The sequence below is a fragment of the Corvus brachyrhynchos genome, unplaced genomic scaffold (assembly GCF_000691975.1).
Source record: "Corvus brachyrhynchos isolate BGI_N302 unplaced genomic scaffold, ASM69197v1 scaffold17, whole genome shotgun sequence".
NCBI classification, from domain to species: domain Eukaryota; kingdom Metazoa; phylum Chordata; class Aves; order Passeriformes; family Corvidae; genus Corvus; species Corvus brachyrhynchos.
The window spans coordinates 8,527,375-8,552,941 of NW_008240046.1; the positions used below are offsets into that span (position 1 = coordinate 8,527,375).

General features: G+C 36.4%; 1 protein-coding gene across 7 annotated transcripts in view; it reads right to left on the reverse strand.

Moving 5' to 3' along the window:
• Nucleotides 1-25,567, reverse strand: part of DLC1 (DLC1 Rho GTPase activating protein) — a 219,937-nt gene that overhangs the window by 129,595 nt on the left and 64,775 nt on the right. The window contains exon 1 of one of the 7 annotated variants that reach the window (XM_017744517.1): nucleotides 72-137. The exons of the other annotated variants lie outside the window; for them this stretch is intronic. Within the exon in view, the coding sequence (XP_017600006.1) occupies nucleotides 72-98 (27 nt within the window). The 5' untranslated portion in view covers nucleotides 99-137. Of the gene's footprint in view, nucleotides 1-71; nucleotides 138-25,567 lie in introns of those variants that run through there. 7 annotated transcript variants of the gene reach the window in all.

Here is a 25,567-nt window from a genome sequence, read left to right on the forward strand (position 1 = left end):
GGGAAACACTATGAAATCTTGGGGTAAATTGTGTGAGTGTCTAGAAGGTCTGGAAAAAACTGGCTTCTCACCGTGTCAAGCACTCTGGAGAGAAACATACACTTCCCATTTGAGTGTCTTATAATCTATTGTGAAACTAATTACCGTTAGAAAGAACCAGGAAGGAGAGAAGGGAGGAGATGGTGCTAATAAGATACTCCTATGATCACATTTTGAAATAATCATCCTAGAACACATGATCACAAAATTCCTCTGGGAAATTACTTAATAGTTTTGAGGGAGGAAGACAAAATCTGTGTGGCTGAAGATTAGACTGAAATGCCAAATCTTTATTCTGCAGGCTCAAATACATGTTGTTCTATAATAGACCAGTTTCTTACTTTTTATATAAATTTTCAGAGACAAGTAATAGAATTGTTTTCATATTGGCTATAATTGTTTCTGGGCTTGGAAAATTGCATGAGACATCTCTTTTTTTTGCAATAGATGTAGAATTTTTTCATATTATCCTTTTCTTTCAGAGTAATATAGAAGAACTTTCTGAGAGTATTTTCCCTAGAAAAAATGCAGTTATAGATTGAATTAACAGTAAAGTGAAATTTATATAGCAAACACATAAAAAGAATTTTAAAATGTGCTCATAGCATAAAGGCAAGAAAGTCTAGATGATAAATCTGATTGTGTATGCAATGTATGCAGAACTGCCACATGAGCTAAGGTATCAATTTTACATCCTTTTCACTTATGTTAGTCTAGTCTTTATTCAGCAGATTTTCCTGCTGCAGATTCAAAGTAAAAGAAAAAGGGGAGAGATGAACAGAAATAACAAAACAACCAACTTCAGACTTGCTATAGAATTTCTCAAAACAGACTTTGAAAATTTAATTTCAGGATTTGATTTGTCCTGCTATATACAGTAATGTTTCATAGCATTTTCTGCATAAAATTTCAACAAAATTTCAACTAGAACATGTCTTAGATGATAGGCATTAATATATGCCTTTGTGATTCTTTCTTTTTCACCTGTACTCTTGCTGGCTAAATGTGTGTTGTTTGATTTTGACATTCAAAAATATTATACAATCAGATCAGACTAATATTATTCAAACCAACAATAGCCTTTTGCTGGAAAAGCATTTTTCTTGCATTATACAAGCATATATTTGTTCAGAAGAAGGACCAGTAATGCAACAAAGTTATTAATTTCCATAGACTGAGGAAAATTAACATGACAAAAACCAATAAAATCACAGAGTGAATCCAGGTCTCAGTTTCAAAGAAAGAAAAATGTATCATATGTTAATTTTTATAAAAAGCTGATATAATTTTGAAAATGAGTACGTACTTTTCTTCTCTTTCCCAGACTTAAGTGGTTACACTGGCCAAGATAATTAAGAAAATAAGAATGAAAACCTCAGATTCTCTATTCACATTAGTCCAAGGAGGAAATTTGTAAAGACAACTTTGTAGAGAGGAGAAGGTGAGAAATAAGCAAACAAACAGGAAAAAAACCCTTAATGGCACAAGAAAGAATGAGGAAACATTAGTGTGAATCAAATGAGAGGGTCAGGACAAAAGAAGGAAAGATGGGGACAGGCTGATATCACACTTTAATGTTGAGTTTGTTAGCTAGAAAAGGTATGATTTTCTTATCAAAAGAAGGGATCTTCTTTTGATAAGAAAAGCTTAGAGAACAACATTCAGATGGCTGATGATGTGGAAACCAAGAATGTCTGCACTGAAATCATAAGCTGTGTCATGGAAAAGAGATAACAGTTTGATGGGGACTGCCTCTGGAAGGTCTAAAATTCAAAGCCAAGATGAACAGCTCAGGGGAAGCAGTTACAAGACTCAATGGGGATACAGTAATGACAAGTGGAGAAGATAATTTTCTGGTGGCTGTATGACAGACTTAAATGGGCTTTTATCATGTTTATAATTGCACTGCGAGTCACTGGATGAACTCTTCCTAAACAGCTGTCATCATCATTCACATTAACATGTAGATTTTTGTTCATATTGGCATATCAGATTTAATTAGATTAATAGATTAATCAGATTAATCAGTTGTTAATAATGCCGTTTGTCACCTCAATTTATTTCCTGGAAATATACAATATTTCTAATCAATGATCATTAAAACATGTTGATTTACAGTGAAATATATATTTTAGTGAATTTGTTAGATGGCAGTCTTAAAGGTTGCTAGCGTTTAGTGGATTTAACCCAGGTAAAAAACTGTAGCGGGAAATACATAAAATCATCAAGCCTCAGGGCAGATAGGGAAGTCACAAAATTTATACTTCTGTTAAGTAAAATGAAGAAGCATTTTAAGTTCCAGAAAACTGAAAGGTAGAGTGAGGTAGAGTGCTTTCAAATATCTGTTTTCTAAACAGAGTGCAGTGCTTCTGAATTAAGATGTAAAATGAGCTAAAAGTTCCATCCACACATTCTATTGCTGCTCAAATGCTGAAAGAAAGAAGCCTAAATGGACATTGCATCTCTTGAAAATTTAAAATAAAGTAAACCATGAGCAAATATTGTTGAACAAGATCTCAGACAGTCCTCCTATTGTTTAGTTTTTTGTTAACACAGCTACACATGCTGCTTACATGCTGCCCAGTGGGAAAACATGATTGTTACTTATGAGAAATTGTCTCATCTTCAGTACAGTCTTGAATTCACTGGAGGCCTTCCAATGAGTTCCATATGTTCCAAATGAATTGCATTCCCAGGAAGTGATTTAACATTTCTGGCAATGAAGCAAATAAACTGGATTTTCCTGCTTGACCAGATGGGTTCACTGTAACTTCACATTATTTCTCACTCTCCTCACAGAACTGAAGAATTGGACTAACAATTTCTGCATGATCAGATCACGTGTTTTAGAAAAAAGCAGATGCCTACCCTTCAAAGATTTCAACAAACATCTCCCAAAGTCACACCTCTCTCTATGTTTCTAATAGTATGTGCTCTTAGCAGCCCCAAGAAAGAAGAGGAAATAAAAAAGGAGAGAAAAAGAGGAAAAAAACCAGACCACTGCTGAAATATATGCAGCTTTTTCTTTTAAATTAGAGGATGAGATTTTTAAATTATGAAAATCTCATTTGAAATGTTATATGAATTTTTTTGTGTACATCCTTAACATATTGCAACTGTGTCATTGAAAATATGTGTGCAAATATGACTGTAAAGTGTATGTAGAACACTATAGAATTATAGACTCATAGAATAGCTTGGGCTAGCAGGGTCATTTAAAGGTCACTTCTCTGCAATGAGCAGGGACATCTTCAACTAGATCAGGTTGCTCAGAGCACAGTCCAACCTGACCTTGAATGTTTCCAGGGATGGGGCATCTACCACCTCTCTGGGCAATGTGCCAGTTGTCAGTGTTTCACCATCTTCACTGTAAAAAAATTCTTCCTCATATCTAATCTAAATTGACCCTCTTTTCACTTTATTACCATTGCCCTGCCAAATAATGTGCCCTCATCTTTCTTACAAGTCCCTTTTAGGTACTTCAGGCCACAATGAGGCTTTCTCTTCTCCATGTGGAACAATCCCAGCCTTTCCTCAACCTTTCCTCACGGGAGAGGTACTCCAGCCCGCTGACCATCCTCATGGCCGTTGTCTGGACTCCAGCCCTTCCATATGCTTCCTCTGCTGGGGACCACAGAGCTGGACACAGTCCTCCAGGTGGGGTCTCACCAGAGCAGAGGGGAAGAATGCCCTTCTTCACCCTGCTGCCCATGCTGCTTTGGATGCAGCCCAAGATTGTCTCATGGCTGGCTCATGTCCAGCTTCTCATCCATGAACTCCCCCAAGTCCTTCTTGGCAGGACTGCTCTGATCTGTCCATTCCCCAGCCTGTGTTCATACCAGGGGTTGCCCCAAGTGCAGGACTTTGCACATGGTCTTTTGAACCTCATGAAGTTCCCATGGACCCAGTCATCAAGCTTGCCCTGGTCCCTCTGGATGGGATCCCATCCCTCAGGTGTATCAACAGCACCACTCAGCTTGGTGTAGTCTGCAACCTTGCTGAGGGTGCACCCAATTCTACAGCCTGTGTTGTTGATGAAGACATTAAACAGCAGTGGTCCCAATACAGACCCCTGGGGGACACTGTTTATCACTGATGTCCACTGGGACATTGACCACTACCCTCTGGATGCAACCATCCAGCAAATTCCTTACCCACCAAACGGTCCAACCATCAAATCCATCTATCTCCAACGTAGAGAGAAGGATTCTGGGGGACACACAAATCAAAGGAGTTACAGAAGTCCAGATAAATGACATCTGTAGCCTTCTCCTTGCCCACTGATGTAGTCATTCTATTGTAGTCAACTAGGTTGGTCAGGTAGAATTTGTCCTTGGTGAAGCTGTCCTGTACATTTTGAACACATATTGGACATTTTTCTTTAAAATTGCTGTTACCTTGACCATATAGATATTATTACCTAGTAATACTGGGTTAAATAGCCACTTCCTGTGAATTTTATTAGATGGTGGTATTCAGTTTGGTGGAAAAGGTGTCTTCCAGCAAGAAAAAGAAATGGTGAAAATTCTGGTAAATCAGAACTTAAAATAAAAATTTTGCACAAATTAAAATTTTGTTTGACCCAAGCAAAATGTTCTTCTGGCTTTAAGAATATAACAGAATAATAAATATGAAAACAAAAGCCCATAATTTCCAAGAGAAACCATTCATTTTTGCCATGAGCAGTTCTTCACTATGAAATAAGGAAAGAGAGAATCCCTCTGCACCCTCCAAATGAGATTCCTTCCATTATAGTGTCAAAATTCACATATTTCATCTCTGACCTTGGATAAAAAATTAGAACCATAGCTTTCCAGATTAGAAGTGGTATAGTCAATAAATATGTGCAGTGTCTTGGTGGTGAAAGCAAGAGGCATCATCTGCAAAGCATCGTGTTTGGGAGCAGTGGTGAGGGTATGCTGAGCTGCAAGACTGCCACTGTAAAAACTTGAGGTACACCCAGTCTGACCTGAACAGAGCTGGGCTCTCCCTTAACTGTAGGAAAAGCTACATTATTTGTATACTGACTCCAAACCTGCAGAGAAAGCCACTATGATTAGAATTAAAGTAGATTTTGTTTTGGTTTCTTGCACTCACATAACATAAAGAGCTCTATCATGACTGACACATTTGCAAAGGGCTGCCCTAGGTGGCAAATATTTGTATAAACAGGCAAGTTATTGTGGAGGAACGTGTATCATAGTATTTCTGAAGAAATTATCCAGTTACATCTATTTATTGTTGTAGTATCTCATAAAAACATTGGAATGTCTCTATATTTCAGTTTTACAAAAAAGGATACAGCATCTCTATTTAAAAGTTAATAAATCCACTTTTTGAATTTTTTTATTACAGAAGATAAAGTGCATTTGGCATTACATTGGAAGCACATTTTTATTACTGCCATCCAACCAACAATGGATATTTTATTAAGTCCTTCCATCTTAAAAGTCTGTCAGCTATTCAGCTTTTTTCAGGTATTTGAATAGAAATGCTGGAAAATTTCCTTGCTAATGATTCAATGCGTCTTGATTTGTAAGCATTTTTCTACAATTTTGCATGAGGAGATAATATCTTTTACTGCCCAGAGTGAAGGAAAACTCCAGGGCAAAGATTAACATATGGGGATTTGACTAGAAAGAGAAAATCCAGCCTTTACAGGTAGCTCACAATTGCTGAGCTTAAGATGTTATAAATCCCCTACCCTATTTTTGGAATCCCTTTTATGTTATTCACCTCTTATTCCTGCAATTAAAGATCATGGTGTAAATTCTCACCTTAGTGGATGCTTCTGTTATGAAAAATAGAGATAGTAAACATTGTGGTTTCCACTGAAATTATTTGCTTCAAGACTGAATTCATTCTATAAAACTAGAAGCTTTATATTGCAATAGAAGCAGAAAAGAGATCAACCTCCAAAGACTGCAAACACAGAAAATAATGTTATATTTATGTTTTAGAGAGGATAATTGATTTTAAGACCAGAAACAACTATGTAGATTGAGATATATCTCACTTATCTTCCTTCTATTCGACTGATGAAAACAAAAATCTAAAATACTCTAAATATGGATGATGTACTGAGCTTCTAACAAGAATAAAAGGAGGTAATATCAACGCAATGTACAATTACCAAGGAAGGATAATGAACCAAATGACAGAGAACTCTATTCCAGTAAACAAGAAGAAGTTTGTACCTGAAAACTGAGGTAAAAAATGCTCGGTCAGAAAACAAATTTTAAGCATTATTCAGTTTATCATTAAACAGCATGTGCTGTATAATCTGGAGTTCTTAAACAGACTTCTTATTTTATTTTATTTAGAAGGTATGCTCCAATTTTCTTAATTTGGATAAGTAGTAATTAAAAATTAACTGGGCTGTTTTACAAAAGAAAAAAATTCACAATCATTCAGATGGTTTGGAATTGGGAAATACTGCAGTCCATAAGCAGAATTTCCTCAGTAATATCCCCATTACACCAAAATACTGAGTAAGTATCTCTACTGGTAAATTCTGATCTTTGAAACCAAAGCCTTTCATGCTAATGAATCAAATTAAGAGAGTAAACATGTAGAAAACCCTTTCAAAAATTCTAATTAATTTCAAGTGCCATAATATTTTAGTATTTGCGTTGAACAGAAATTGTAGCAATAATATAGAAAAAACAACAAGAATTATTAGTTTATAATTCAGACTTATTTACAAAACATTATTTTATTAAACTTGCAGTTTTTAAAATTAAGTTTTCCGTTCCCGATGGTTTTATTTTTTTTTCCATCTGGATGAGGGAAGAGAAAAAATAAAATCACCAACTTTCATGACAGACTAGCTTCAGAAGGGGAATTTAGACAGGTCTTTCTTCTTTGTGGTCTTTAATTTTACTGAAGAGTAGAACGGAAGGCAATTAAAATCCACCCAACAATAAAGCTGCATCAATTATCTCATTTTTAAAAAGAAATTAATGTCACATTCAGATGTGTCTGGCTAAGATTATGACAACACTATGAATTTAATTGTAATGGAAATACAAAGCTGTATGCTTGCCTGCATGTGTTCTCCTCCATGCCTGCATGCTTCTCCACACTTACTTTGTTTCCTGACTAGATATTTCTGTTTGCTCGAGCCTCTTTATGACACTCGGGTCATGCACAGAGACCTCTTCTAGTTAGTGCTGGATGGTTGGCAGCTCTCCTTCCATGAGGCCATTGCCAAGAGCCTTCATTTGGGGTGGTCTGATAATTTCCTCTGTCTTCGTCATTCAGCTGGCAGAGTGTGACTCTCATTGGAATGGAAGTACAAAACAAAGATGCAGGGTAACTGTCCTGTGCTCTGTCTGGTCTTATCACTCTCCATAGATCTGGGTAAGCTCCCAATGCTCTGAAATCTGTCAGGACCACATGAAGCTGGTTCATATGACAGACAGGACAAAAGCCTGTCTGCAGCTTGTCCAGACCATTAAGTAGAGCTTGGCCATAGTAAAGAATTAATTTCTTTCTCTATAGGGATACTAAAGTCTTCACAGCAGTATCTGCAGGTTCCTAAATACCCCAAGATTTACTGTCACGTATTTTGTGAAAACTTATGATTTTTTTTTTTCAAATTAGCAATTGCTAGACCTCAGCTTCTTTATATATAAGGACTCAACTTGAAATAAAAGCAAAGGTTTAAATAAAATTATTTTTGGTACTTCCCAGGAGTTCACAAAATAAGGAATTTGATTTTCACTTAAACTACCCTCTACTTTCTGGGATGGACATACAGTATTTTAAAATGGGGTCAGTTAAATTTTAATTCCATGTTAAGGAGCATTTATATAGCTTTTGGTAATAATAACAATCTGTGCTTCCTTTCATTCTCCCAAACATGTGTATCTCTTCCCTAAAGAAAACATAACTTGAATGTTAACACCAAAGCTGAGATGTGACACACTACGTCTAGAACTGGAGCAGCCCCAAGAGTGCTCATGCTTTTCATCAATCGGCAGTTGTTCTATTACGATTCATTTACACAGAGAGCTTTTTTCCCAAGCTCACAAGTAACTTTTTTGGCTAATATTTATCTTATAAAACCTTTTACAATAACAAACATATGAATAAATCCTGCAACATTGGCAAAACTGAACTATTTGGGAACCAGAAGGCATGCAGCTCTATAAGGCAACAGTATAAAGATAATTAGTCTCATGTTTCTTATTAGTTTCAACATCATGCAATGTCTAAAAATGTGATTTTTCCTTAAAGACCTGAAATCTGAGGAATGTTTCTATGTGGCTGACAGGAATCCCAGGTGATTTCAGCTTTTACTTTTCTCCTTATATATAAAATTTATAACCTTAGAACATGTTTCATGTAAATAAAAAAATCATAGTATCATGTGATGATAGAAACTAAAAATTGTTACATGATGAGTCCAAGTTACAAAGCACCTGTGAGCACTTACTTGTAGAACAAAAAGGGAATTTAAACCCAACAGAATCATACCATTCCTGTCTTTCCTTAGCCACCTCAAAGAAAACAAAGGAATCTTTTGTCCTTCATCCTGAGAAAAGCAAGTAGCTCTGACTAATTTTGAAGGGTGCAGATATGAAAATGAGGAAGCTCACCTCATGGCTACAAGTGCCAGAATCTATCATAGCACCGATGCTGCATCTTCATGAGCCAATTGAAAAAAGCTTAGCTATAGAAATCATCAGCCTTGTAAGTGAGCAATCTGATTCTAATGATCTTTCTGATACTCAGACCAAATCCAGTGGTTGATTGCTGTCTACATTTTTGTATTCCACTAATGTTATTCTCCTGGATGCAGATATCACTGAGGTTAGCAGCCATGACTCTGCAATAGTTTCTGGAATATTATGTGTGAAGGATCAGTTTTTATGCTGGTCAAAGAGACCTCGCTGCATCCAGCTTTATGTTCTGCATAAGAAAATCAGTGGTAGAGCATTGCAGCAACTGACACCTACTGGGAGAGCAGCAACTACTGAGATTTATTAAGATTGATCCTGTGTGAGTTTGCACTCTTGAATCTCTGCAGATAATCCCAGCTGCAGAGCCTCTTCCCATTGTTAGCTACAGCAGGCTGTTACAACTGTTTGGAGTTCTCTAACTAAATAAATAAAAAAGCAAACCCCAAGAAGCTAGTTTTTAAAACATGAAACGTATGTTTTGGAATGAATATTGATGCTTACAGTCTCATGTATATTCAGTCACTGGGATACTACTTTTGTTAGACCAGCTGGGAAAAGATCTAAAGCAGATCCTCCAGGAGGCTCTTGATCTTGAGTTTTATTCCAGGCATAAAAGAATAAATTACTACAAAAGTTACATTTCTTCTATGATGATGAAACCTTTACTTTCTGCAGAACCTCGCAGTTGTTTGCTCAGAAAGCTGCAGACTCACAAAATAGTGATGCTAATTGTGAGATGATGGAGACAGGAGAGGAGTAGCATGCCAGACAGAAACAGTGATGGGTTTGGGAGCATCAGGGAGGTATTAGATTATGGAAAAAGAGTACATCAAACTTTGCAAGGTAGTAGGACTGAGAATAAGAGAGTAAGTGTCAAACTAATGTATTTCAGTAAGTTATCACCAACCCTGATAAAAATGATAATTATTGTATTTCATTTTGGTTTACTGAAAGATATAGAAACATAGATTAACATAAACCACCCTATTTTCTTTTACAGTGAGAAGAAAAATGCCAAGCACTAGTAGCACACAAGCTGACAGTGGTTTTACCTTGGGCAGGAGGTGGAGGTATAAAGGAGGGAAATAAAATATGCTACTGGGATCCCATTTGCTTATTTGACCATATTCTTGGAATCTCAGTTTGTTCATGCTTCAACATGCATGTGTAGCAAGCTTGAGCTTAAAAATAACCAAACACCAATACAGTGACTTTACTAACTCAGTATATCTCTAGATCATCCAAGAGAAAAAGAGATGAAATGAAATGAATTCTTTTGCCCTCTGGATACCTAGTCTGTTAACCTTTAAACATTTGTCAAGGGTATGGGTGACAGAGTCAGTAAATCAAAACCACAGGTTTTGGGTGAAAAGTAGAAAATTGGCATTTTAGTTAATTCAAGAATTCCTATTTCTTTCAATATAGTTAAGTTCCAAAAAAATTCAAAGTATATTGCCCATATGAAAACAACCAAAAGAGAGAAAAAAGAAAAAAAATCTCATAACAAGTAAACATGAGAACTTTCTTTTTTTGAAAATAAATGGGAGCTTTGACTCCAAAAAGAGCTTATGGAAAGGATGCAAAGTAGTTTTTTAAATCCAAATATAAAAATGAAAGCTCTAAAAAATACCCCAAGCCCTTGAAAAACCTCCTTGGAAAACAAAAGATTCATCTACACAGCTGTTGTATGCTAACATGCTTGCAACCTAATCACCTTTCTTTTCATTTGAGAAAAAATATACAATTATATCCATTTCTATTTAAATATTTAAACTCTGGTCAAACTGAGTATCAAATTTCCTCTGTTCAAAACCCCCAATACCTGGTTATTCTGGTACAGTTAATAAACCAGAGAAATATATGTTTCATCTGCCATATAATTTCCTCAGCTGGAAGTGCTACCAGTAGGATCACTGCTCCAGGTCTGTGATATGATCAACTCCTATTACATGTCTTCAGGGTCTTTTAACACCTTGTTCAACTGAGTAATCCCTGAACTAACATTTTCTAGTACGTACCTACACGGAGAGACAACAGCACAGACAGCACACACGTTCCATGTCTTCTGTCTCTGCAGTAATTGCATTTTATTCTCAGGTATTATCTGCCAAGCTGGGAGCTCTGATGCCATAAAAACACAGAAACCAAGGGAAATACATCTGTGAAGTTTTGCTCATGCTGCTGACATATTTTAAAAGCCTGGGAGGAAGGAGGGGTGTTTTGCAAACGATTGCAGGGGATTCTGGGTTCCATTCAACACCTTAATAATCAGCTATATATGCTGCAAGTTAAAGTTAGGATGAGTTTAGTGCATGGGTAAGCTGGCAGACTAGTTACTCCTTTTCTTAGAGCAAGACTACTGGGGAGTCATGGTTTGCTACTAAAACTTTAATAGTAGTTGGACAATCTTTTTTGCCACTTATGAATCTTACAAACATCTAATTTTTCTCATCTTTAAAATGTAAGTAATAATGCTTTACCATTAAAAGGAATGTTTGGGGGCTTTCAAGTGCTTGAAAAGTCAATTCTGCAAGTATTCTGATTGTCGTGATAGACTTTTCTACACATCATGCATAAAAGTGTAGGATTTTGCAAGATTAACACATAAAAAAAGTTAATTAATCTTATTTTTGGACATATACACTTTTTTCTTACAATTACTAAACTTTTCTACTCTAAATGATCTTGCATGCTTTGTATTTTTGTAGCTTGCATTCTGATATCAAAATGTTTTCCAGTAAGAAGTTCCATATTTTAGTTCAGTTGTTTATAAGATCTTGATTGTTAGAATCAGTGAGAGTTAGAGTAGACACAGGTCTATACACCACAAAATGATACTGCAATTTTTATCTTAATTGACAGGTATAATAATTTTGTATTCAAAGAATGGCCAGCCATAGTTGGTGAAGGACATGCTCTGGCTGAAAAATCCTTATTTTGTAAACTCTTTTTATGGGGGACTTAAAAGTTGGAGATGATTCAACACTGCCATTCATTTATCTAACATAAATTCCAAACAATTTTGTTTTCTATAGATGATACATTTCTAATTCACGGGAAAAAAGAAATTGTTACACAGCACAATACAGAGCTGTGGTAGGAACTCTGCCAATTACTTCAGTAAGTGAAGCCTCAAGCTGAGGCAACTTGGCTCAAAATCTTCCTGTTTGTGTTGTGTCCATTTCCTTTTTAAAGACACAGTTCTGTGTAGGCAAACATGGATAAGCATAAAAGGTAATAAAAATCTACTCTTAAAACACAGGATTTCTATTAAAACTTTTACTAATTGCTACATTTACTATGAAGAGAGCCCTTTTAAACTCCTTCCTTTTCCAGAAGTTCTAAAATTGCTCTTCTTTCAGGATCACTATTTATTTTGTTCTGAATTTTATTTTTGGTTTCTGAGCAGAGAAGTATCTCATCGATGTCTGTGTTCCCACGCTATTCCCATGAAAATCTCACTCAGGCTTGCAGACAGATGCACTGCAGACCCTGAGAGTACTAAGAGGGTCCAATTCTGTGAAGTGCTGAGCATTTCCTGTGTTTCCCCAGGATCATGCCTTACTAGTACAGTTTCTTCCTGAATTGTTCCAACTTTCCCAAACTTTGCGTGGCATATTACAAAAATGTAGTTCACAGTTTCTAAGCTTTCAAAACTTTGCAGAGGGAAACAGCACACAAGAGTCCAAGTACACTTTTGGCTTTCATACCAATACCAGTTCCGTAAGGAGACTTTGAATTATTCTGTATTTTAGTTAAGAGGGACTATTAAAAGTACGAAGCATTTTCTGCCATTACACTTTTGACTGAATCTTATGTTCACACTCAACTCTTCTAGAACCAATTTTTCACATGCATTTGAAAATATTCCTGACCGCTACAATAGTGCAAAAAACTCTAAAAGGCTGCAAATCCCATTTCATCACATGGAAAGAAGAGGTGCTTTTTAAAAAGCAGTTAGTCTGCTGACTGGCAGAGTAGATTTATGAAAAAGTAGCTGTATTTCATATGAAAAAGGTTTTGTGAAAAGATCTGTATGAGTAAGATAAATACAAAATTTTGTATCCACTCACCCATCCTTAATCCCTAGTTTTGCATGTAAATTCAAATTACAGGCTGGCTTCAGGAAGGGTAGATATCTTTTTCAAAAAAAACCTCTTTATTTCTTGTGTCTTGGCAGCAAAGTAAGCAGAAATATGACTTAGTGAAAATAAACCGGCCAACCAACAAACAAAACAACACTGTACCAATCCTTGTATGAGTGCTTGTTTTTCATTGGAAAGAAGAGGGGAATGCAATACCCTTGACCACCCATGTACTTTAGGCCTTCAAACTCAGTGTTTGTGATCTGAACTCAGTTCAGGAAGGAATGGGCTGTGTATGCTGCAAGTTGCAAAACTTGCTGTCTCTCAAAACAGCAGTATAGAATGAAGGTTTTATTTATATTTGCCTGTTTTTTAAGTGATGTGGTGATAGTCGTGATAAACTAACCTACAGATAAATTAGATCAAGATTTTTCAATCTGCCTTTCTAGTGCCTATTTCTCCATTGTTTTGTATTTCTAGTCTAGTGAAAATTTGCACCACTCTGATTACTTTTCATATGGGAACATCCAGATGTGAGAACCCAACAGGCTAGGGACTATTTAGAGAAACTAAATGTATTCTAACCTGTGAAACTAAAGGAAATCTACCCAGGCATGCTGAAAGAGATGGCTGATGTGATTGCAGGATCACTAGCATCAGTGGAAAACCAGAACAGCTGTGGGGTGTTCCTGATGGCTGGGAAAGACTTACACCTATATTCAAAGGAGGTAAAAAAGCAATGACTCTAAGCTTGTAAGCCCATCTCAGACCAGGAAAACATCACAGAGCAGACCTTGGAATCCATTATCAAAGACGTGAGTGACAGGAAGGTAACTGGGAGTAATCAACGTCAATTAACTAATTGACCAACCTGATTTGTCTTTCAAGATGTAATCACTGGCTTCATGGGCAAGAAGAGAGCAGACAATATAACATACCTTAGCGTTCATAAGATTTTCTACAGTGTCTCCCAAAGCAGTCTCATTTTAAAGCTGGAAGCATGAGCTGGAAGAGCAGACAGTGAAATGGGTTGAAAACTGTCTGGACTAACATAATTCAAATTGCCAAGCCATTAAAACTGACATCTTTAGCCAAGGTATCTAGTTCAAAACCATCTTATCTCTTAGAGTTTTTAGAATGAGGTGGAACTAATTTGTTCTGGGTTCCTAATGGAATCTGGATGCCCCTTTTAGATGTGGGACAAAATGGCTGAGAAGATAATGCCAAACACTGCCGAACACAGAGGAGCAGTTCCGCACCGAGTCTGAGGAAAAGATAAAATTCTGTGAAAACTAGAAGCAATGAGATTTCAAGGATTTCCCCAAAAAGCAGAGGATGGGAACTTTTGGAAGCTCATATATTTCCTGCTATGTGCAGTGAGTCCTACGAAGTGTAAGAATTTCTTGTGAAGACATCAAAGAAATGCATAAATTCAAGCCTGAAATCCAAGCAGGGAAAAGATGTTGGCTCAAAGTATACACTTACAGTTGCTGCAGATGTGACAGATTGTCTTGAAGTATTTTCCACGGACATCAAGAAAACAAATAATGGCAGCAGAAGGAGATGGTGTTGCCATAAGTAGTAAAAAGAAATTTCTGTGTGTTTGCAAGTGGTCTGAGGAAACTTAATTTATGTTTGTGAGAATGTGAGAGTATTTACAAGTGTACATAGCTTCAAAGCTACATTTAAACAGGACTAAACAATCCAAACTTTCAGCTTAATAAACACCACACAAAATACCATATATTTCAGGACTTGCTCTCCTGATTGGTACGTGTGTTATGAAACCTGAATATTCCTAACAGAGCAGTCCTGAAATACTGGCACTAGAAGCACCTAGTTCTGGAGAAAACCATAATGTTCGTATATACATAGAAACAACCCTGGCATACTAACAAATACACTGCAGCAAGTTTCCTGATTTTTTTTTTCTCCTATGCTGGAAATTCCATATTAAAGTTATGAGAAAGTTGAGACTAAGGAAAATATATCACAAAAGATTGACTTACTTTTTCATTACTAGAGAGGGACTTCAGGATAGCCTCTATCTTCATCAACTCTGTTCTCTCATATGAAGCTATAGAAAAGCTGCTGCAGCTACAGATTTCTGGCTTTCATGAAAAATCAATATGTTCTGAAAGCAGTTAGATACTGTTCAGACCATCATTGATTAAAAAGTATTGAAAGTGCTGAAAATTATTACTTCCTGATATTCCTATTTCTTTTGCAAGTTAACATACTCATGTATTGTAAAATTTAAAGGATTTCAATGTCCTAATGTCCTTCCTTCCTTCCTTCCTTCCTTCCTTCCCTTCCCTTCCCTCCCTCCCTCCCTCCCTCACAAAAATTGCATGAAGCAAAGCAGAAGACAGCAGCTAGTCTACATCTTACAGGAAATTATCCACTATGCATTTCAATGAAGTATTTTTCAGGAAACTAAAATATTCAGGAGAGATTCAGGTTCTAGGTCATAAGTATTTGGCAGTAAGTTAATTTAGTAAATTAAATAAAATAAGCCAGATACAGAAAAGAAATAAAATTTTGTGTAGGACATTATGATGAAGGGAAAGAAAAATAAATCAGTATTTCTAGTAGTTGTGAAGAGAGTCCTCTTGAAGATTTGTTTAATAATGAAATTGGATACTCAAGAGAGTCTTCATACTATCCCTGGCTTCTCTGGTCTGTATCTCACTTCTTGTGATTTGTGATGAATGCTTTAGAGAAAAGTATAGCCAGCCTTTTGTCCTTTGAAAGCCCCTGGCTAGCAAGGGATAATCATTCTGTTCCAAAGCCTAGAGGTGATGAAATAAAATGTGAGCTTTTATTTTAGTTCTTATTTTCCTGAAAAACTAAAGCAAAGAAGTTGCCGACATACTGATTAACGAACAAATCTTGACCTTTTCATAACCTAAGAAAGAAATTACTGTGGATGGGAACTGCTGGAACAAGAGAGACTTCTGAAACCATGTCACATCTTTCCAAGGACATGGAAAGATGGATCCAATATTGTTTCCTAGGAAATAACCTAGTATTTTTTAAAGACTTGAGATGATTCCGATCTGCAACTTTCTCTTGTAAATGGTGTAAAAATTAACTATCCTTTTGCTATTAAAGTAATACAAAATTGAACTTTTAATTGCATTCTGTAGCAAATTAATCAATCTTCTTACGCCTTTGCTGGCAAGACTTAAAAGCCAGTCACTCCTAGATATCTTTTCCACATTCCTACATACAGTTATCAAACCACTTACTATGGGCTGATTCCCAAGTGCTTGCCAGGAATGAAAGATATGATATACTATAAAGGTATTTACTTCTGAAGTGACAAAAGTGACCTCAATTCCATCTGTATTTATTTAATTTGAATTACCTGTGGATAAATGAACTTTTCCAGGAGTAATGACTGATCATGATCCCATGTAAAACCCTGAACACAGGTCTGCCACAGTAATTTTGCTAATTAAACTTAAGAGAAATCAATGGGAAGATTTCCTTGACTTGGTAAGCACTGAATCATTTCCTAGATCACTGAAGACTATCTTCCCAGTTTTTTTCTTACTTCAAATGCTAAAGAAATTGATGTTTCTTTGGTCAATTCAATCTCACTTTCATCAGATGCTTTATTTGCCCTGTCAGTTTTACAAGCCGCTACTGAAATAAAGTTTGAGAACCAACTTCGGTGCCTGGGAACAAATTGAATGTACCTCTTCAAAGAAGGGTCATGACATGCCTGTGTCATGTTGTACCTCATGTGGGAAGGAAGTGAACTGTTGAGCTGCCTTATGCTCAGAAAGCCTTCTGTCACCCAAGTCACAAATCCAACAAGACAAAGTCCATTTCCTACTGCCAGCTATAGGAAGGAGTCATAAAACAATTAATTAGCCTTTATAGTGCTCAGTTAGAGGAGCCAGGTTAAAAGCAATCTGGAACCTCTTTTTAAAATGTCTAGTAACATAATACAGCTTCTGATACCAAAACTACTTGAAAGGAGGCTGTAGCAAGATGGGGATCAGCCTCTTCTCCCAAATAACAAGCAATGGGATGGGGGGAAATTGCCTCAGGTTGCACCAAGGGAGGTTTAGATTGAATATTAGGAAAATATTTCCACATTGAAAGTGTGGTCAAGAATTGGAACAGGATGCTCAGGGGAGCGGTGGAGTTACCACTCCTGTAGATGTTGCAAAAGCGTATAGATGTAGTGTTTGGGGACATGGTTTAGTGAGGGAACTTGCAGTGTTAGGTTCATGGTTGGATCTTAGATGATCAGCCTTAATGATTCTATTTTTCTACTTGCAAGAAATTTTCTCAAAGTAATTTAAGATCCCATTACATGGAATTATTTTCTATGTGTTATACAACCTTTGGTGTGAACAACTTACCTATTACCTCTAAGTGAAATTACCAAAATCTTTCAAAATTACTTTAGTCCAAAATAAAATAGGCAGTAGAGCAGAAATCAATGAAATGTCTCTCATTTGGATTAATTCCTCCTGCAGGTGAGGAACACAGCTCTCTAGCACAGTGGGCTCAGTATGGTTTTAATGAACAGTTGATGGGGCCAAGACTTGGGAGAGTCACAGGCAGAACTGGTAAAATTTTCCTCAAGTACAGCCTTTTAGCGGAAGGACAGCTGCACTAGTTGGGAAAAACTTATTTAGCTGAGGGAGAGTCAATTCCAGAGTATCTAGAAACTGGCAGAGCAAATGTGTTTGTTGAAGAGGTGGAAATGAAATGCTTGGTAAACACCAGAGTTCCCAGTGCTGGACATTACAGCTGAGCTGCACCAATGCTTGCAAGAGTGGGAACTTTGTACATGCACATACACAACCCATGAGACAAAAACAGAGCAACAGCATAATTACTACTTTGATTCTAGCTATTAGAATTCAGTGAAAACAGTAAGGAGAGATTTAAAGCTTGTACAACTTATGTGGGAACTTCAGAGAACCACACAGACCTCAACAGGAATTAAGAAAGGATTTCCCATGCATTTTATGGAAGTTGCATATTCCATGTGGATTCACACAGGAAGGTGATTTACTGGTTGGAAGAACTGAGTCAATTTCTCATTTTGAAAGGTGGTATTGATGGTGTTTTTGGGGTAAAATCTGCTAATAATACTGTAAGATCACCAGACAGCAGGAAATGCAAAGTTGTGCCTTTTTTTTCAAGTAAATCCTAAAGACTATCTGCTAGAAGATGACAATGATGTGTGGAAGAAGATAAAGGCATAATTTATTCACATAGATTAATGATAAAATCCACTCCTTAATAGCTAGAAGAGAGAATCTTTAAGAAACCCCTCCAAACTAGGAAAAATTATGTGTAGACTTTTAAAAAAATTTTTTATAAATTCCTCAATCTATTCTGCATTAATAAAAATAGACTTGCATTTAAATTTTCTACTTAATTCTTCATATACACTTTCTCATCATAGTTACATATTACATGCTTTTCTCAAATGATACTTCTGCATATAATTTATTTATGCCATTTCCATAATATTAAGTATAAATTATTCATTGTATTTCCTGTCTAAAATGGTTTTGATTTTCATTTGTAGAGATGGTTGACACTCACCAATTTCAGATGGAAATTATCAGTCATCATCTTCATATTTCACCTAACACAGTCCAAATCAGCACCTTCATTGCTATTCCTTTATTACTTGCTTCTGATTTTAACTCTGACAGACTGTGACCACGCTGATTTGTTTCTTTCTCACATTATGCCTTCTTTCCTGGATCAAAAACATGCTCATAGATGCCTTGTTCAGTGGCTTATCATGTCAAATACAGTCAATCATTGCATCCAGCAATTATTTCCCCAAAGACTTATAAGTGTCCCTTCCCATGTGAAATGTTGCCCCTAGCCCATTGTTAGTTGAAGACAAGATAATGAGAGAGCATTTTTAAGAATGTTTTACTCACTAATAATTCTGTGATTTTTTTTGTCTGTCTCCTAGTGTGAACTGCCTTACCTTTAGACTGAAATCTTCTTGAAATAGAACTGTTACCAAAATTAAACAGCATACTTGCAGCAATTGAAGAAGTAAGAACAGCGGTGATATTGGCAGCCTGGTAGTATTTTTGATTTAGTTCTCATAAAGATCAGACATGCTTACACTTCACAAACCTATTTTAAGTAGTGACAACATTATTTGTGTTACTGAAGCACTCAAAAGCCACAGACTTGGACCACAACCACATTGTGCAAGATCCTGTACAGACAGGGCAGAAGAATTACCCATACACCAGAAGGAAAGTAACCAGCATAAAGCAGCAATCCTCATGCAGACTGATGTGGGAGTACAAAGAAAATGATCGTTTGTGTCATATAAATAACGTTCTAAGTATTCTGGGAACCCTGGGATCTCGACTGATATCAAACATTTTCAGATACCCCAGCAAAAGAGTACAGTACTGAAAGCACTTGGAACAGTCAATGAGACAGCTTTGCTGATGTATGTGGGGATGATCCTTATGAGGAAGAGTGTGAAAGATTCCAGCCTCCTGTGTTTTGGCTTTTCTCACAATTGTGAGAAAACTATTTTTCTGAAGCATCTAGGCTCTCATAATCCTGAGCCTTACAAATATAGAGTATTTTTGATATAGAACATTTTTGTGTTTTCTTCTTCATGAACTGTTTCATCTTTCTATTTTTAGTGAAACATGAACTGTTGTTATCCTTCCCTTTTCCTCATTTCCACTTTCCTCTCAAAGAGGATCATCCATTTCCCAAATAGTCAGGCCCTTCAAAACACTGCTGCTCCTAGGGTCAGTATGCCCTTATGACTCTTTTCTCTTTTTCTGCTTTCAGATGTAAAAGGATTATGAGAAACACTGACAATTCTGGAGCTTTTGAAGAATTCTCAAAACCATTTTATGCAATATATGTTCTTCATGGTCTATACTGACATGCCTTTATCTTGAAGGAATGAGAAATTTTCTAAAGTTCTATCACTGTGATAAAGATTGTATTTGTAAAAATTTGTGAACTGTCCAAATGTATACTACAGCTCATAAAAATATACATTAAAGGTTTTACTATATCATGAATGGCATTATTGCTACATTAACTATTACTTGTTACTAGCTACTACTCGATATCTTGTTACAGACCACAAGACAGAAGCATGTTTTTTGTCAGTGTATGCTTACACGGTGAATTTGTTGCAAGATTAGAGTGTGAAACGCCAGTTGTTTCTCTACAATCTTTTATGGGATTATGCAGCAATGTAACATACTCATTGTAATGCAGTTATTGAAGGTAACACGAATGGTCAAAGGAGACTTAACAGGAAAAGGGCATTTCTCAACAATGTTATCACTGTGACTTAACAAAAATTATTTTAAACTTAAACTGTGTACGTATGTGCTTACATGAATACCAATCAATGACAAAACACAGTACCAAAAGCATACAAGGTATGTTAAATGGAAGGAATCTTTTGCCTACGTGGTGATTAACTCCACCTACACCATTTGCAAGAGATTAAGGAAGTTTAGAATTAGAAAACGCATGTGTTACAGAAGGATGGTAGTCCAAAAAAGCATTCTGACAGGCAGACACTGATGAAATGCTGCCTTGGAATTCGTGTATCCCGGCTTTCACTCCACCCTACCGGTAGCCTGGGCAGGAGCAGCGGGAGATCTGATCGAGCTCACGTTCTGCAGGGCCCTGCAGCAGAACCACTGATGACCCCGAGTGATTAAGGGTCAACAAACTTTAGCCTGAAGCAACTGTTCTATGAACTTTGGCACATTCTGAGTTGGCTCCTGCTGGTTTGTTGCCTTTGGCACTTATCTTGCAGTTTAGCAAGGATTGTGAAACTCTGAATAAAGTTACAAGACATATCGGTTCTGTCTCAGTGACTCAAGGTCTTGCTCTTCAAATGTTCTTGGTCTTCAAAATTCCTTTGGCAAATAATCTCATCTATCAGCTAAATATTTTCCAATAGGTGTGTCAAAGGCCCCATCAGAAAAAAAAAAATAAAGAAAAAAAGAAAAAAAAAAAGAAAAAAAAGAAAAAAGGAGAAAAAATTATATAAATAAATAAAAAAAGGTATAAATATCATGTAGGACAGGGAAACATTATCAGAGATTTTCTGTGGTAGCACTTTGAAAAACTACCTGCATTCTATGTATGCACAAACTTCAGCCCATGACTGAAAAAACCCTATATTTTGAATTCAGTACTGTGTGCTGTGTTCAGATGGATGAAGGGAACAACTACTTCAGAAAAGTGAAAATATCTTTGGAACACTAAAAGAAATAGAGGAAAAGAGCAACATACTTTTGGAAGTACTTATAAGCCTAACCTCACTGACTCCCAAATGTTTATGTTGCTTACAGAAGAGAAATTTTAACATGAAGTCAATTAGACTTCTGAAAATTTTGTTCTGCTTTCAAGGCAGAACTTAGGCCCTCGGAAGAAATTATAAATTCTTCTTTATTAAAAGTGCAAGGAGGGGAACATATAAATCCCCAGACTCCTTTATTTCTTGGCAATATTTGACAATATTTGACAATGACATGCCTTTCTGAAGTGCAAAATGGCTTCTAGGTAGATAGGTTCTCTGAATTAGAAAAAAACCCAACCTTAAATGTCTATCTTTTCTTAATATAGAATCCATATGCTCTGATTTTCCCCTGTAATGTCTGTATTTCCAAGACATTATCCACAGGATGTGCTAAACTATGTGAGAAACCTGTTAAAGATTATTTCCTTTTCTAAGAAGAATACAGAGATTTTAAAACACCCTGAAATCCCTAAGCATGTTGAAACATCACTCAGTGCTGGCAATAGCAAAGTTTTTGTATTGGCAAAGCAGCAAAAGAAGAATTAGACAAATTGCATGTGACTGTGTAACAAAGCTCCACAAAGAGCCAACACAGTTCTGTTTTAATGGTTCAAAAGCTGGATATGAAATTGGCTCTATCACTTTCTGTCACGTTTTTTGCTATCTGCCTTAAAACTATCACCCCATGGATTCTCCAATCCGATACTGAATTGTTGAATTTATAGCAGCAAATTCGGAATTTTAAATATTAAATACTTAAAATATTAAATATTTTAAGTTTAAAATATTGCTATTTGAAAGTTCCATCAGGCTTCCGAGGACACCTATCTCAGTCAATTTTTGAAGTGTTTTGAAACACATCACATTTCAATTTAATTAGTATATTTAATCCCACATAATCTTGCATTTACTCATTGATATTTGTAAGGTATGTTGCAGACTCCTAGGGCTATAACACTGCAGTTAAAGTATGCTGGACTAAAAGTGAAGGCTTTGCAAAGAAAGTGCATTCTGAAGGATCACACACTACTGAGTGATTAATTCCATCATCTACTCCTCTCCCTTCTATGAAATGAAACCCTACTTTTTTTCACATTGCAGTCTTCAGACTCAGTGGCCTATAATTCCTCACCAGATGCCTCCCATGTGCAGTTTTTTTGTCGCCTATCAAACTGCTGTGGGATAATAAGCTTCCCAGTCTGGTGCCATTCATATACAGTATTGTCTTTTTACAGATGAAATCCAGAGCTTCAGAATAACTTTGGAAGGTCAAAGAATCTCCTATCTTTTCATCTCAAGCAGTACCCTGTTTGCCTTTCTGTATTCTTCATGGCAATGCTTTACTATTATTTTCTATGTAATGTGTGCTGTATTATTTAAAATACAATAATCACATTTCACTATTTTTTGAGTGATAGAATATGGGGAATATCAAGTACTATTATAGGTTGTTTGGATTTTTTTTCTCTTTTAAAACAGGGCTAGTACAAAAATATCATAAGGACAATTTAGTAAGAGAAGGTAAATAGAAAAAAAATTCCGAGCACAAGCTGTGTGTTAGGGAGTAAAAACAGACAAACTAAAAACTTTGCTGATCTCTATGTAATATAGGAAGGTTCTTCAGTTAGTTTGAAGAAAATAAAAAGCGGCAACATACTGGAATGTACAGTTTCTATTTATAGAAAGTCCCACTAACTAGAAGCCCATGCCATTCAATTAACAATTTACAACACCTTCATTATATAGTGCAGTGCAAAAAGTGGAAGATTGTTTCATTTCTGCATTTCCAGACACATGTCATTTCCAACCCCATATTTAATAGTGTGTAACTGCCTGAAGGGGAGAGATCAGAATGTGTGGCATGTCTCACTGAGAGGAATTTTGTGCATTAAAAAACCCCAAACCATGCTCTTTCAACTATTAAACAGAGAGCTAACAAAATTCCTTGCTTCCACCCTGGCTTTGAAGTCAAAAAAAAAAAAAAATGGAAAAAGGAAGGACAAGAAAAGGAAAAGTAAAAGGGAAAGCAAGCAAGCAAGAAGTGAGAGATGGAAGAGAGTGAGAGACAGAGAGACAGAAAGTGCAAGAGACAGGAAGAAGGAGAGCTCAGGAGGAAGAAAATTCCTTACAAGAGGTATATGTAAAGGACAAAAAGAAATGGCTTTCCATGATGTCACTCACAGCATGTCTATGTCTGGAAAAGTACTTGAAAAGGCAGACATGGATTTATTCCATTTCAGTAACGCAAACTATTCATGCCACGTTTTCCAAACACGTTCCAGAAGTAAAGAATACTGTGTACAAGGCATAAAAGAAGATAATTATTTATATGCTGCCAGCAAACTGATTTGACCAAGCTGATACTTTAGGAATTGTCATTTCCTCTTTTCTTTTCAGAATCCTTTTTTTTTCCCAATTTCCTCCTGGTTTACAATCTCTTCCCACCCCCACCCTGCTTCTTGCCTTTTTCTTCTTTCATCTCTCACTCCCTTAAAGAAGCTGATGCAAGGTTTTTTCCTTCTTTCTTTATGTGCATGCTTCTACTTTCCTGTGCTCTCCACCTACTGGCAGAAAGACTAAACTATTGTCACTGTTTTTCTAACTCAAATTCTGTCTTCATTCCCTGGTTCTGTGCTCCTTTATTTGTCTTGGATTCAAGCCTGAAATTCTTTCTTAGATAAAACACAGGAAATTCTCACCAAAAAGCGTATTTACATATTACATTGTTTCTTTCCCCTTTAATACAGCTTTTCTTTCTTGAGGTTTTGCATATTCTCTCTTCAGCTAAATACACATTATTCCCCTCACCCTCTCCTCCCCCCAAATCATGCTTAAAATAACCACAACTGCAAGCAGAGACATGAATTTGTGGAGTCTGAATTCAATACTAACAAGACTGACAGCATAAACAATTATTAGTGCTGATCTTGTCCCCCGGGGGCCCTGGTCTTCAGTCCATGGCTGGGAAAACATCAAATACCTATCTTTGCACTAAGTGCCAATATTCCACCTTGTTCAACTCACAGGTAGACTTGATGTCCAGCTGTATTTTAGAAAAGAAGAAATTCAAATGCTTATAGAAATGAGCAAGACTGCTGCTGCACAACCATCCCAGTGATCTTATGGGGACTGATCTGGTGAAAGACAGCCATGGAATATGCGGGAGGCAAACTGTACTTTGGAGCAGGGTGGGTACAATTTGGTGTAAGTAACTATAGTGACTTTAGGCAAGATGCAGAGCCAGAGTAAAAGTCAGAAAGGTGGAAAATGCAAAGAAAATAGAAGGAATAGAGGAGAAAATGGAAAAAAAAGAGGAAAAAAGAAAGAAAAAAAAAACAAAAAAACCCAAAAAGACAAAAAAGACAAAAAAGAAAAAGAAAAAGAAAGAAGGAAGAGGAAAAAATACACTAATGATTCAGGAGCATAGTTAAGATAAAGTAAATCATAATTTAAAAATAATTCTTATCTTTCCTGTTTTTTATATACACAATTATGTCAAAAGGGATTTAAATTTCATAACATCTCAACATCGGCCAAAGTCCCATCAAGCACCAAACTTTTGGATATGAGTAGTAGAAGATTACTTAAAAACAGTTTTACAATAACACTACTTTATAATAAATAGAACAATTCCTATCTTGCCAAAACAATTTTTTAATATTAGTTTAAATAGACACTAATAGTTATTATCACTTTGGAGATTAGCACAGCAGATACTCAAAGCAGCAGTTTTCTCAGTAGTTTTTTGGCTGCTCACACATGATTGCCTGCAATCATTGTGCATCTCACCTGCTTTACATGACAGTACTGCATGGGACAGCTGGGTAGTTTGAACCCCCTCCTTGAATCACACAAAGGAGGAGACAGAAAACAACTGCACCCCTGAACCTAAGAATTACCTTACAAATGAACTCCTGAAATGACGCTATTTTTTCCATCTTCAAAACACTCTTATCTTTCCCTTCTCCTGAATTGCTGAGGGATAAGGTAAGGGCTCTCAGTCACAAGATGATCTTCAACCTGTGCTATTTATTTTGACTGCTTCTCTCCCAGTGATCTAAGTCCTCAGAGATGTAATAAGCACTCACAGAGTCTGATAGAGATACAGTGGACTTCTTCATAGAGCTATCCAAAGCTAAAACTGAAGGTGGCCCTGGCAAATTATGAGTTAATGAACAATTAATCTTCCAGCAACAGTTTGTCCCAGCTGAAAGTCTTGTGCAACACTGTTGGGCTGTAGAAAGTTGCAGCCGTTTGTCACCTATTGGTCTGCTGGCAAAAATTTCAAGTTTTTAACAACTTTAAAGCCCCTTATCCCCAGTTCCCACTAAATCTGTAACCTAGCTTTCTGCAGCAAGTCTCCAAGCTTTCTTGCTTTCCATCCCTTCATACTGTCCAGCAAGGGGATGTACTGACCCTTTGTGAAAATCTGCTCCAAGTGATTTTGAAGGTAT